General features: G+C 40.0%; 1 protein-coding gene and 1 long non-coding RNA gene across 7 annotated transcripts in view; one reads left to right on the top strand and one right to left on the bottom strand.

Annotated features, from left to right (window-relative positions):
- Window positions 1–14,192, top strand: part of LOC308586948 — a 562,568-nt gene that overhangs the window by 535,187 nt on the left and 13,189 nt on the right. The window lies entirely within an intron of this gene.
- The window catches only part of CDC7 (cell division cycle 7), a 28,744-nt gene that overhangs the window by 12,595 nt on the left and 1,957 nt on the right, over window positions 1–14,192 (bottom strand). For 4 of the 6 annotated variants that reach the window (XM_081196903.1, XM_081196905.1, XM_081196904.1 and 1 more), the window contains 6 exons: window positions 8,432–8,491; window positions 7,521–7,607; window positions 3,249–3,332; window positions 1,467–1,602; window positions 230–323; window positions 1–143 (listed from right to left, as the gene is read on the bottom strand). In XM_081196903.1, coding sequence (XP_081053029.1) covers window positions 1–143; window positions 230–323; window positions 1,467–1,602; window positions 3,249–3,332; window positions 7,521–7,596 — 533 coding nt within the window. In that variant the 5' untranslated portion in view covers window positions 7,597–7,607; window positions 8,432–8,491. Of the gene's footprint in view, window positions 144–229; window positions 324–1,466; window positions 1,603–3,248; window positions 3,333–7,520; window positions 7,608–8,431; window positions 8,492–9,167; window positions 9,273–14,192 lie in introns of those variants that run through there. The other 2 variants (XM_081196902.1, XM_081196907.1) reach the window with 1 other exon arrangement.

Genomic DNA, 14,192 nt, shown 5'->3' with positions numbered 1-14,192 from the left:
CGTTTCATTTGCCTGTTGTACAAGAAGTTACTGGGTTTGACATCACGGTGAACAATGCCAAAGTAATGAATACGCTTCAAAGCTTTGAAGAGATTAAACATATAATCTCTTACTTCTTCAAAGGACAGAGAGTTCAAGATGTCCTGTAAGAATGCCAGAATAAATAATTGTGCAGCAACTTGCAATTAAGCGTGTTTAGTTCCTGTAACAGAAGGGATTTGTAACTCACCAAAAAGGATTCATGTTCCAGGTATGGCATAACAATAACCACATGATCGTTTTTTCTAAAACAGTACCTAACTCCCATGACATTATCTTGTCCCCTACAAGGAAAAAACACACACGAATCCTCTCATTAAGTCCATGCATTCAACATTTGCTAGCATTATTCTCTCTCTATACTCCAATTCTTAAAACCTTTTAGAAAATTCTTAAAACCATTTAGAAACAGTTATATCTAACACTTAGTTACTAATCAGTAAAGGTAAGGTAAAGGGACCCCTGACCATTAGGTCCAGTTGTGGCCGACTCTGGGGTTGCGGCGCTCATCTCGCTTTGTTGGCCAAGGCAGCCGGCGTACAGCTTCCAGGTCATGTGGCCAGCATGACTAAGCCGCTTCTGGCAAACCAGAGCAGCACACGGAAATGCCATTTACCTTTCCGCCAGAGCAGTACCTATTTATCTACTTGCACTTTGACGTGCTTTCAAACTGATAGGTTGGCAGGAGCAGGGACCAAGCAATGGGAGCTCACCCCATCGCGGGGATTCGAACCGCCGACTTTCTGATCGGCAAATCCTAGGCTCTGTGGTTTAACCCACAGCACCACCCGTGTCCCAACTAATCAGTACATAGGGCTATATGTATGCTATGACTCAGAAAGAGTGCAGAATGCCATATTAGATGGATGTCAACATTCACTCCCCGTGAGGTAGGGCACAAATTTAAAATAATGTAATTGTAGCTCTGAAGATGGGCTTGGACAGTTATGTGGGCAATGCTGTGTTAGGAGTAGAGTTTTCCTGTGTTAGGAGTAGCATTGGCATACAGTGCCCAATATATCACCTCGTCATGGCAAGCAGAAATAAAAATGGTGATGCAAATTAAAGTGAATTTCAGCACGAACTGTGTAAACAAAGTGAGTCATGCAATACAAGCATTTTCAAAATTACAAAACCTTGATTTTTGAAGGAGTAGGATTTACGATAGTTTGCATTAGCAGTTTCCCTCCCCTTAAATGGCACACTAAAAAAACGCAACAGCCCTACATCGTAACATACTTCTCTGGAAAACTGATTACTTTATGAGCCACATTTGATGTGTTGTGAGCATGGGCCCACCACATTATTAAAATTTCAATAATGTTCCTCTACAGGTGGGCTTCCTCAGATCATATAAGGCCATGTGATTGGGCTTCAAAAACCGATTCTCCTGTAAATTTAAGAACTTGGTACATTTCTGAACCTACCCTGCTATTATAAGACACTGAAGTTCAGCAGCAATTCGTACAGGATGACTGGTAGGAATCAAATGCTTCAAAGCCACTTTTTCTTCATGGCCTCCTCGTAGCTGGGCTATGGCCAGGTAAACAGAACTAAACGTACCTGCAAAAAGGCAAAATTTCTTTAGTATACACTGAACTTTCATGAGCTACAAGAAAAAGCAAATTTCTTATAAAGCAGATCTGCTTCCATGCTGACAGTCCACAGTTTCATAAAGCTACAACTGGGGTACATAATCATGAGAGCAGCGGTATTTAGAGACAAGGCTTTGTGAATGTTGAGCTGTTAGGGGAACAAGGAGAAAATAATATAGAGTTCTGTTTTAAGTGAATAGTTACATTTTGAATAAAGGTATTTCAGAAATTCAGAGCGATCATTAAAAAGGAATACCATCTGAAAAGACTGAATAATTTATCTGTTGGGTTAAATGTGACAAGAGATTCTCAAGCCTGGCAAAAGCTTTACAAGAATCTTCAAAGGGAGTATCTTGTGGAGAGGTAAAAAAAGGTCTTTTCTTATAAAATAGATAAATAAAGTATACTATATGCTCAGTCCATTTGACACATTTGTGTAGTCCAAAGCATTTATTATAGCTTACAGGAAACTAGGCTTAGAAACCTCTGCATGACTGGAGATTCTGATAACACAAAGTTCCCAATTGTGGGGAGGTTTCGAAGCACCAGGAAGGTCAGGAGTGGAGCACACCAGGACTATTGAGGGTGGGGACAGCACACACACAATTTCTACACACTTTACACCTTCAAACATTCTTTGAATGCCTGGATGGGGCTAAAGGTACCACTCCAGCAAAATATGTATGTTGACATCAGTTGCGGATTGAATTGGTAGCACAAAGCAGTTAGGTTGCCAGACAACTGTCCCTCTCCTATATCTAGCACCTGTTGACTAAGTAATTGAGAGCTAGAAGACATACTTATCAATCAGAGGAACCAAGATGCTCCCACATCCCTCCAGAGTTGTTGGCACTTCCTCTTCCCCATGCTCATCTAAAGCACACCTTTCTCAACCTGTGGGTCTCCAGATGTTGTTGAACTACAACTCCCATCACCTCTAGCTAGCAAGGCCAGAGCTCAGGGATGATGTGAGTTGTAGTCCAACAACATCTGGGAACCCAAAGGGATCTTTTTTAGCAGAAGCAGCAGAAGATAAGGGAGGACATCTAAACAGAATACTGGGGAAGGTTCCAAACAAGCAACCATTCACACATCCTGTTGCTGCTGCTGGATAATGAGAAAAATGATAGCAGGCATGGAGCTGGATACTTTGCAACCATATGAATTTTTCCAGACATTCTTCTCATGGAACAAGCATTAGGAAAACCATGTGGTCAGGCCCTCAAAAATGACAGATGAAATGCTTAAGCCTGTTTCTGGAAGATAGCACCTCCAACTGCAAGTGGAGGCTTACACGGGCTCACACGTGGCTGAATACTCCATGAAAAAGATTCCCTTAATGCCCCCGCGCACACAAACTATTCCCTGCATACAGGGAACTTTTCTGTATGAATAAGGATTCAGTCACACAGGCTCCCACCTGCAGCCTAAAATGGACAGACCGGATGGCATTCAACTAAGTTGTATTTGGAGTGCATCTACTGAAATTAATGAACATGACCAAGTTGGGTCCCTTAATTTCAAGTCTGAATAAAACGTAGTTGAATACCACCCAGAAGGACAGGTTAAGCAACATTTTCTCGGATAAAAAGCAAGAATTATCATGATTATTACCTTCGCCAATTTTCCCTTTAATTCTGAACACATTTGCAAGCTGTGGCACTGCTTGATAAAGTTGTTCAATATCTGTACTTGCTCCTGTTGAGAAATTTAAAAAAAAAACTTTCGGATTAATATGTTACATATCATTATTGCAAAGTGAACACTTCAATAGTGAAATTAAATATTAGTATAAACCATCTTAGTCCTAAACAACCCAATACTGCAAATAACACCAATGTTTCGCAACAAATGTAACTGTAGAAAATGCAACCTGAAGAAGCTATGCATGTGCATTGTAAACGAGGAAAATCTTTAATAATAAATTAAAGTAAATAAATAAATAAATAAATAAATGAAAAGTCTCCCATGGATTATATGGATACGTGACTTTCTCTTAAAAATAAATAAAACCATTACAACACTTCCACTACATGCACATTCCATTGGAATACTCATCACACAGAACAAGAATGTCAGTGGCTGACATCTGAAAATAAGTGGCCAGTTCTCTTCTATCAGCACGGCTCAAGGCACATGCTATATGCCTCCCGTGATGACAGGAGAGCCAGGAACACGAAACCTTCCTCTGGTATGCAGAACAAACAGTAATAATATTACAGTAATGCACAGCGCAATCCTAAACAGATTTACAAACAAGACAGACCAGAGTTCAACAGGGCTAAGTGCCAACAGGTAGGAACCCTGACTGGGCAGCAGCAACAGCACACTGGCTGGCTGGAAGGTTCAGGGCATGCACATCACTGTTCCAGTCTGTGGTTGCCTGATGCCATAAAATGGTAACAATGGGGCAGCTTGCGCCCTCCCTGTTTTGGGTTTATTGCTGGCAATACCTGCTTCCCAATTCAGCAGGTGGGAGTGGGGAACTCCAATGCCAGCAGAGAATGGTGTGCTGGGAAGAGAGACACCTCTACCTAATTCCAGCCCAGCCCAGTGCTAAGTGGCCTTTGATCACAGCCTACGCGCACACAGGACCGTATTCTTAGTGAGCTCCACTTGACCATAGATAGAAACACCATAGCATACTTTACTCAATGAGTACTCATGGCACCCACTTGCTATATAGTTCACACAAAAATACCATTAGTTAGGAGTTTGCTATTGTTCAATAAAGCGGTAGAGAAAATAGCAAACCCTTTGCAAGCTACAAATAGCGTCAATTAAGTTTTAGGAAAGACAGGGCAGGAACGCAATGGAATGTTAATTACATCCATTCAGTACACGCATTTGAGCTTCATTTTTCCTCCAAAGAGTGAATCAATGTTTAAGATTATTTTTTCTATAGTTTGATTAGAACTAATTGCTTAAGAACCTACAGATGGGTCCCCAATGTGGCACCTATTGGCAACATAGCACCCCAAGAGTTCTCCCTTGGTGTCTTGCCAAGGCCCACTGCGCCTCCCAATTTTTTACGTTTTTAAACTGAGATTATTTGGGGACAGGCTTCAGGCCTTTTCTGTCTACATTTCATTTGCTCTGTATGTGAGGATGAGGGTTATACCACTTTTTCTTTTTTTGCCTTCTCACCTTGCATTGCAATAGTCTATATTCCAATGATATACTATTGTGCTTCGGTCCAAAATAGCAGGGTGCAATGGCAACAACTGTTTTCTCTGCACTTCTATGAGCTATCAGGTTGGTAGATCAGATTACACTAAACAACATCTCTATCGTCTATGTTACCAGCACACAACAAACTAAGCATCAAAGGATGTCAAGGACCAGACTATGTCAATCACTAAAAATATTTCCTAGAGACAAAAGGTGGGCTTGGAAACAAAGCAGGCAGCAGATTTGCACTATTACCTAGAGCTGTTGAATTCAAAAGCTAATTCAGAAGTCACTGCTTTTCATACTCTTTATCACTAGATGGCATGGCAAGGATGTTATATTGCATTTTCTGCAAAAACCAAGGCAACACAAACAAGGTACCCTAATTCTGTTAGACAACTGTTCTGTATTACATGGCTGTTCTCTGTAACACAATTAGAGCAGGCTAACCTGTGACCCTTCCTATGCTGTTGGACTACAAAATCCATCATCCCTGTCCATTGGCCATGCTGGCTGAGACTGATGTTGTCCAACAACATTAGAACAGCCTTGCTCGACCAGGCCAGTAGCCCACCAAGTCCAGCATCCTGTATTCACAGTGGCCAACCAAGTGCCGTGGGAAGCCTGCAAACAGGACCCTGAGCACAACAGCACTCTCGCCTCCTGCTGTTCCCAGCAACTGGTATTCAGAAGCATACCGGCTCCAAACAGGAAGGCAGAGTGGGGCCATCAACAGCCTTAAAGGCCATCCATAAAAGCCTCCTTGAAAATCCTCCTTAAAAGCCATCCAAGTTGGTGGCCATCATTGCCTCTTGTGGGACCAACTTCCATACTTTTTGACTATACGCTGTACTTGCTTTCCTCGTTCTGAACCTTCCAATAAATATACCGATTCATTTGATGTCCATGAGTTCAAGTGTTACGAGGGAGAAAAACTTTTCTCTGTCCTTTCTCCAGCCATGCATAATGTTATATATTTCTATCATGTCACCTCTTACTTGACTTTTCGCTCAACTAAGAAGCCCCAAATGCGGTCACCTTTCCTCATAGGGCAGTTGCTCCAGCCTCTTGATCATTTTGATTAATTCGCTACTCTTGGAGGACCACAGATTAGCCACTCCTGGACTTGACATTACTCTTTCTAAAGCTTAGATAAATGCTGTTACCCTGTTATCTTACTTTCATACTGTTATTTTACAAAGGGCTGTTGGTGTCATACCAATAGAGTTAAATGAAAAAAATATCTGAAATAAAAATATACATATACTATCTATCTTATTATTATTTTATTATTATTATTAAGGACACGGGTGGCGCTGTGGTCTTAACCACTGAGCCTCTTGGGCTTGCCGATGAGAAGGTCACCAGTTTGAATCCATACAATGGGGTGAGCTCCCATTGCTCTGTCCCAACCCCTGCCAACCTAGCAGTTTGAAAGCACACCAGTGCAAGTAGATATACAGGTACCGCTGCAGTGGGAAGATAAACGGTGTTTCCGTGCACTCTGGCACTTGTCACAGTGTCCTGTTGTGCCAGAAGTGGTTTAGTCATGCTGGCTACATGATCCCAAAAAAGCTGTCTGCAAACAAATGCCTGCTCCCTCGGCCTGAAAAGTGAGATGAGTGTCGCACCCAATAGTCGCCTTTGACTGGACTTAACCATTCAGGGGTCCTTTACCATACCTTTTTACCTTTACTATAATTTTGGTAAAATATGCTTTCATCTGTGAACCACTTGAGTGTCACTGAATTATACTTAACCAGCTGAAAGCTACTGAAAGTTGTTTATAAATGCAGTGTTCCTGTTCTGAGGCTTAGCATGCTGCAATGCACAGCTCTTTTCCACAACAAATCTATTTTTGATAAGCCAGGCTAATCCCAACCCGCTTCAAAAGATACCATACACATTACATCTTCAGCTGCAGGACAATGTACACACTTTTCGCATCTGCTCCCCCTTAAAGGACAGCTTACTCAGTTGCCTGGCACTAGAGCCACCGGGCAGTCTCTCATGCTGTTATGAAGTACACTTTTTATCCTCTGTTGGGCTGCTGCAAGCCATGTCCACAATTACTCCTCACGCCCCACAAAATTGTGAGTTAAAGCTAGGGGCCAGGATCCAAAGAACCATAAAGCTACATCTGTTATGTGAGCCCAAAGGGGTTTTAGACTTGCATTTCTCTACCAACATCCCTCTATTCACTTGCTTTAAAGCAAATTGCTTTTGAAACTGAGGGGCATTTCAGAAAGAGGTTTGTGATATAGGGATCAGTTGTTCACCATCAAAAAACCAGGCAGGTGAGTGTAAGCCCCTTGCATGATCCCAAGCAGTTTCCTGGATCCTAGCCATAAAAACCTAACAAAACTCTCTCTCTTTAACCTCCACACAGCTCTCGTCTAGCTTGAATGAGATCAATTATTTAAGGAAAAACAAGTTTGGCTGGAATTCAAAACAAGAATAAACCTGTACATATGAAGCAACCAAGTACATCAAACGTCCAACTTCTTTCTGCTACAAGTTCCTCTCCAATAGCATTCACCAGATCACTTCTTGGCTCTGATAAAGTTAACATCCATTTATCATCTTAAGAGAACCTAGCAATCATTGCACAAACCAGGATGCAAATGTGCAACAATATGAAGACAGGAACCGGGAACGGACAGGGGAATTAGTGATAATATTGCAGAGAACGTTAAGATGTGTGACAATGTATACCTGACAGTTTCTTGCTGTGGTCGTATTTCATACGAGAGTCTTCACAATGCAAGGGAGGGTGTTCATCTGCATCCATCACAAAACTACCTGTAAGCAAATAGGGAAGCAATGATAACGAAGAATAAGCAAGAATAAGCAAGCTAGGCTTCGGAGGACTAAACAGGTTTAAACACGTCTAGTCTCTTCCAGCTGTATAAAGAACAGTGATGTTGTATGAGAATGAACGTTGGATAGTCTGTACTGTACAGTCAGATCCTATGCATCAGAAGTCCCCATGAGGTCAGTAAGATTTACTATAAAGCGTGCATAAGACTTTAAAACTGACAGTCCTTAATGAATATGGAAATATATTTGCTTTTCTATTCAACAGTAATTAAAGAGATATTAGGAATCAAACTTTTAACCAATTATCAGAAAGTATTGGCCAAATGTTGATTTTTCATAAGGATAACAAGCAATGCACACCAAATTTTGAAGAGCCTATTGAAGAGCTTCCCCACCCTACTAGCTAAATATAGTTTTAAAATCACATTAGGAGACATTAATGGAAAATATGCAAGTAATAAAAATCCACAAAATGGTCAGATTCTAAGCTATGACGCGTATTAACAGCTGTATGTACACAAGAATTCTTCCAAGGGTAGAATTTATTTCCCACATTTTAACTTCCTTCAAAATGTCAAGTAGATGTCACCCTAAATGTCTGAGTAGTGTTTGCAATTATCCATTTCATTTAACACCTCCAATTAGGGCGGAATTGAGAAGCTGATCCTGAAAATACGTGCTATTTTTATTTAAGTATGCACATGCACAAAAAGCTCAAAATTGCACATTAGGAAATATTGTTAACAGAAAGCTGCCAATTACTCATAATTCCCACAGATAACCACAAATCTCTTTTAACTACGTACCCTCACATTGGGGTGTTCAGACCATGTACCTTTCACAGGATGTTCTCGTGTCTTGATAACCTATAACACATTAAAAGGTATTAAAGACAGTGATGTGCAGGCATTGAGAAGATTAAAAGGCCACGTGGCAACCATTTTCAAAATATCTGAAGGGTTGTCATGCAGGTCAGCAAGGCAGTAGCTTCAGACAATTCACTGGAACCTATCTATTGGGAATGACATAGTTGCATCCTGCTCTGCGGATTCTGCATTGCGCTGGACTAGATGATGCCAAACATCCCTTCCATCTCTTAAGATCCTATGTTTGAAAACAGCAGGCTATCTTGTTCATTATCTAATCACTTACAGCGGTTACAGTGCTACCTCTGTTTACAGACGCTTCAGGTTACAAGACTCCGCTAACCCAGAAATAGTACCTCCGGTTAAGAACTTTGCTTCAGGATGAGAACAGAAATCGCCCCGTGGCAGCAGGCCCCATTAGCTAAAGTGGTGCTTCAGGTTAAGAACAGTTTCAGGTTAAGAGCAGACCTCCAGAACGATTTAAGTGCTTAACCCGAGGTACCACTGTAATTCCATATGCTTCAAAGGAAGAATTTTACTAGCATAGGACACTGCTATAGCACTCCATTCCTATATTGATGAATAACTGGATTTGTTTTTAACAATAGTATTAAAACATTATTGTTTGTGGATAATGAATGTCTCAGGAAGCATATGATGAAACAAATTCCTTTACCTTTCATTCTACATACAGCTCAGACCCCATCACCTGGAAAGCATCACTACCCAACAGCCATTGGGAAGATTTTATGCAATCACTTGATGGGCTCAGTTGATATACTAGTAGTCAAGCGATTACATCACAAAGGACATTATCTTAACTGTTAATAAAAGACACACTGAGTTGAATCCAGCTGTCAAGAGTAGGACTCAGTTTGACATTTCATTTAATCAGAGGACTTCTTGTTAGTCCCATTGATTTCAATTAGTGTACTCAAGAGTATGACTTCAACCCTTGATATCTGAAGATTGCATTTTTATATACAATGGGTCTATCTTTTTTAAAAAATGACTTTTAGATACTGATGGACTTTACTCTGAAGATTTAAAATTCTAGTGAGTGATTAAGTTCTCAGCTTGGTAAAGTTCTTCTAATTTTATTTTGAAGAAATTTTTCAGGAGAGAGATTAACATAAAATTTTACTTGTTACTAAGGTATTTTTTTTAGTTTGCTGTTATATTATTATTATTTCTGGGGGAACTGAACCAGAGTAATTCAAAAACAAATTCTGTTCAGTTACTGGAATTTAGGGAACAGGCTTCTATAAAATAGTTGGTAAGATTTCTCTTATACTCGGACTTACCTATGTATTCATCTTTGGATATGTACCATAACTACATCTACTTTTTATTCATTTTTTGGGGGAGGAAACCTATAGCAGACGGGAGGCATTTCCATTAGTTAAAAACCATAATAAAAGTGATAGAATGAGCTTAGCCGCATAGCTTTGCTGATCCTGCAGCTTTTAGAATTCTATTACAGAAATCAATATAGTTATCAAACATAAAAAAATTCTCCAACTAGTCAATGGGTCTTGAATCCTCGTCTCTGGAGGGCTGTGTGTGCATTTTGCTGGCCTTCTGTCCAGGGAACCATAAGGGTGCTGCAGTTTGAACTTTTCATCTCTTATTTTTTGTACTGCACTCCACAACAGTGCCTGTGCACAGTCTGTAGCTTAAGGGGGCTTAAAGCCCTTTGCATGAAGTATAACTGGTAGCACCACTGGGACAGTTACTGCCTGTGTCAGAGAAGCAGATGGAAGAATAAGCAGGAATGTGTGGTGCCATCGTATGCATTGTGATGCAGGGAGATGTCCTGGGGCAATTGTCCCATCAATTCATGGGTTTCTTCTGTGTGCTTGTGTCAACAGCACAGACTTTGACTAATTGGCACTGAAGATGCTTCCACAGATGTTAAGGGCATGGTTGCTCTTTTGGGATATGGTGGTTACTGACTCGTGTTGTAGAGGACTTTCCCTCCCTTTCACAACTGGCCCATAGAATCTCTCAGTAACACTCACCTGCAGGCATAGGGATATGTGTTCCCATGGCCAAGGGGGAAATTGGTCAAAAGAACCTCACCACTTCTATCACCCCTTTTGGCAGGAAGGTAATTGTAAGCTTAACTAAAAGGATTCAAAGCATCAAAGTAATGCAGAACAAAACAGAGTTTAGGAACCAAAAGCAAAGCTTACAACGATAATTAAGTATTTCAGAGAATGACCTGAATAAATGTCATTTATATCCTGAAATTCTGATAAGCCATCATTCCATTAAATTTTTTTCAAGAAATCAATAAACAAAAAGACTGCATATAAGGAGTCTTTTATTAAGCTCTCTTTATTTCAGCCCACTACAAGCTTGAACAATTATTGACCATTTTTAACAGATTTAGGAATCCAGCATTCAGCTAATTGATTGCAAGAATATTGAACAAAATATGTAGTAAGAGCTATCTAGACTGCTTTTGAAAAGAATGTGAAATAGCTGTCAAAGTATAAAACAATATCAAATTCAAATTATACCATTTTTTCCTTTTATCAATATTAGATTAGAGATCAAGGGCAAATTTTGATACCCTTTGAACAATACAGTAACTGCAGTTAAGTTTTTGTATTTTCTCATTTCTTCTTGCTGGACAAATATACCCATCTATTATAGCTCAAAATGTGGAAATCATAGTTCCATGATCATTGTTTGAGCTCTATCAAATCATTGGTCTGGAGAGAAGAACAACATCTGGGGCTTGTCAGAGCAGGTTAACTTTACAAGGTAGCTCCTTGTAGCAAGACTCCTGGTCAAATACAAACCTTCCACTGCATTTAAACTGAAGGTTGCAAGCATAAATATTAAAATAACCAAGCACAACCTACCTTAAACTTTGTCGTTTAGTTTGTACATGATGTGAAACTATTTCTAAAAGCACTGAATGGAATGCCACCCATCATATGGAATGCCCAATACTTTGTGTACAATTTTTAAAGTCATTTCAAATTTACACATTGATCTTAAACATAGCTTTAGGTTATTTGTTAGCCTTTTGCCGTGAAACCCATACAGTATGGCATAGTAATTTCTTAATTGTACCACATGCTGATCTGGTACACAAAGCAAAGATGGGCTTTGGTCAAAGCAAGATATTTGCTATGACGATTTTTGTAAAAAGAATATTTCTAGTTGAAGATTTGACAGTGTCTACAATTATTCTAAGAACAACCCCCATACACTGATACAAAAAGCAAACAATTGCATTGCTTCCACACTCAAAAAAAGAAAGTTTTATGACAAAAGTAATCACTAACTGAAATCTGTGCACAGTAAAGGCTCTCAGAATTCATCCATTATATCATACAGTTTTATTTATTCATATTTACTTATATCTAATATTTCAGTCTCAGGCTTACTCAGAGATCCCACTGAGTTCAAAAGGATTTCCTGGTAAATATGAGAAGTAAAAGGTAGAATTTTTGGCCCTTAAGAAAAATGGGCAGTATTTTTATTAGAACAACCAAAAAGGCAAAAATTGTGTCCAAGTTTCAAATGGTAAATCCTGTATGCTTTGGTTTGCAGTCTAAATCCTACTTTAACCAACAAAGCTTAGTCCCAAAGGTGGGGGGAAGGGAGTCAATGGCATACTTTTCAAAAAGTATAATGCACATCTTGAAAATAAATTACCCTCTAGTTATAAGCTTTCACTAACTGTGCCAAACTATGTTCTTAATTCACTTACTTTGGAAAAGTTTCACTGAAGTAAATAGAGCTGTTCTATACTTACTAGTTCAAAGTACATAGATACAGATGGGTAATTTACTCCAAATTTATTATCTATTACTTTTGCAAATGTATTAACAATGGACATGGCATTTTATAAGGAAAAAAAATGATAAAATTTCTGCTGTGAGCTACTTGCATTCTGACCCCCCCCCCCGGAGGGGGGGATTTTCTGTGAAGATAGGTGGCAGGGATAAAAATGGGAATAAAATGCATTTAACACTTACATGTACTTAGGCTTAAGTTTAGTAGAGTATAGGATTGTGAGTTATGCAAAAGGCTTCATGGAAAAGAGCTTTGAAAAAAGTACTGTAAGGGTGGTAGTATCACAGAAATGTTCTAGCCTGCAATTTCACACATAAGCAGCAGCCAGGAATAAAAGACAGAATTGTTTGAGGAAGCAAGACACCTTTAGATGACTGGTGGAGCGGAGACCTTCAGAATCCAGTTGTTAGAACCAGAATCCTGGAGCTGCTGAAGTCAATGGCACAATTAAAAACTAAGAGGCTTTTTTTTAATAACTAAGAACTAGTGTTCCACCTTTTTGCCTGCTCCCTCATCATTACAAAGAATGCCTATACCCAGAATTACTGGATACTTAAATTAATTCAGTATTTATTTAGCTGTATAGTCTTGCTTCTTTTTTACTTAACACAAGTCTCTTAGAAATTAGGTAAAGGTAAAGGTACCCCTGCCCATTCGGGCCAGTCTTGCCAGACTCTAGGGTTGTGCTCTCATCTCACTCTATTAGGCCGGGAGCCAGCGCTGTCCGCAGACACTTCCGGGTCACGTGGCCAGCGTGACAAGCTGCATCTGGCAAGCCAGCGCAGCACACAGAACGCCGTTTACCTTCCCGCTGGTAAGCGGTCCCTATTTATCTACTTGCACCCGGAGGTGCTTTAGAACTGCTAGGTTGGCAGGCGCTGGGACCGAACGGCGGGAGCGCACCCCGCCGCGGGGATTCGAACCGCCGACCATGCGATCGGCAAGTCCTAGGCGCTGAGGTTTTACCCACAGCGCCACCCGTGTCCCTTAGCAATTAGAGTATTTTAAACAAAAATAAAGTAAGAAAAGATGCAGGAATTGTGAGAGTAATGAATGGAGCTTTTAGGCAGGCTAGCGCTCCAGTCTTTCATTTCAGAAACTAAAGCTACAATCTTATGCCCACTTACCTGGAAGTAACCACCATTAAACTCAGTGGGACTTATTTCTGAATGGACACATAAATAACTGCACTGTAAGCTATGCATACTCCCCCCCCCCGGGGAGGCACAGAGTGGGGAAGACACAAAGATCCACTAAAAGGTAGGATCTTAAAGCAGTATGAGCCTTCTTTTTTTGAACTGGCAATCAAGACCTGGGTGGATTGAATAATACCCTGACAGGGTACCTCCACTGATCCACACTGTATTTAAGGGAGTAATAATATTCACACTACCTCATCATTCCACGAGGTGGGTTTTATTTTTTGAAGATGGGAGGATGTGAGCTGTCTTGTTCTACTGTACTTTTAATGTCAATTCATTCTTACTTTGACAAAATGTTAATTTAAATGCTTGATTGCAATAAAAATATTTTAAATGGTTTACAAAAGGAATGAAAGATTTAAATTATCAAAGGACCAATTAAAAACAGGTATTGGAAACTTTCAGAATACAATTAAAATCAACAGCAAGGTAAAAATAGGTTAAAACATATGTGAATGTGTATTAGAGTAGAACTTCACAAGCAACAACAGGGCACATGGAGGTATTAGACTGCCAGAACTCATTATCAGCATTTATAAGGGGTGGAGAGTAAAAAGAGGACAACCTGTGGAGAGTTGTTAGGAAAGGGCTCAACTTTAGCAAAACACTGAATTGAGAACCTGGAGTAACCACACAATGAGGTCAGAGCAGAAAGAACCTCAAAATCAACACCTCTTCCATTT

The sequence above is a fragment of the Podarcis bocagei genome (assembly GCF_964188305.1).
Source record: "Podarcis bocagei genome assembly, chromosome: 5".
Taxonomy (NCBI): domain Eukaryota; kingdom Metazoa; phylum Chordata; class Lepidosauria; order Squamata; family Lacertidae; genus Podarcis; species Podarcis bocagei.
The sequence above is the reverse complement of the archived record's forward strand: the minus strand, read 5'-3'. Positions and strand labels throughout refer to the sequence as shown.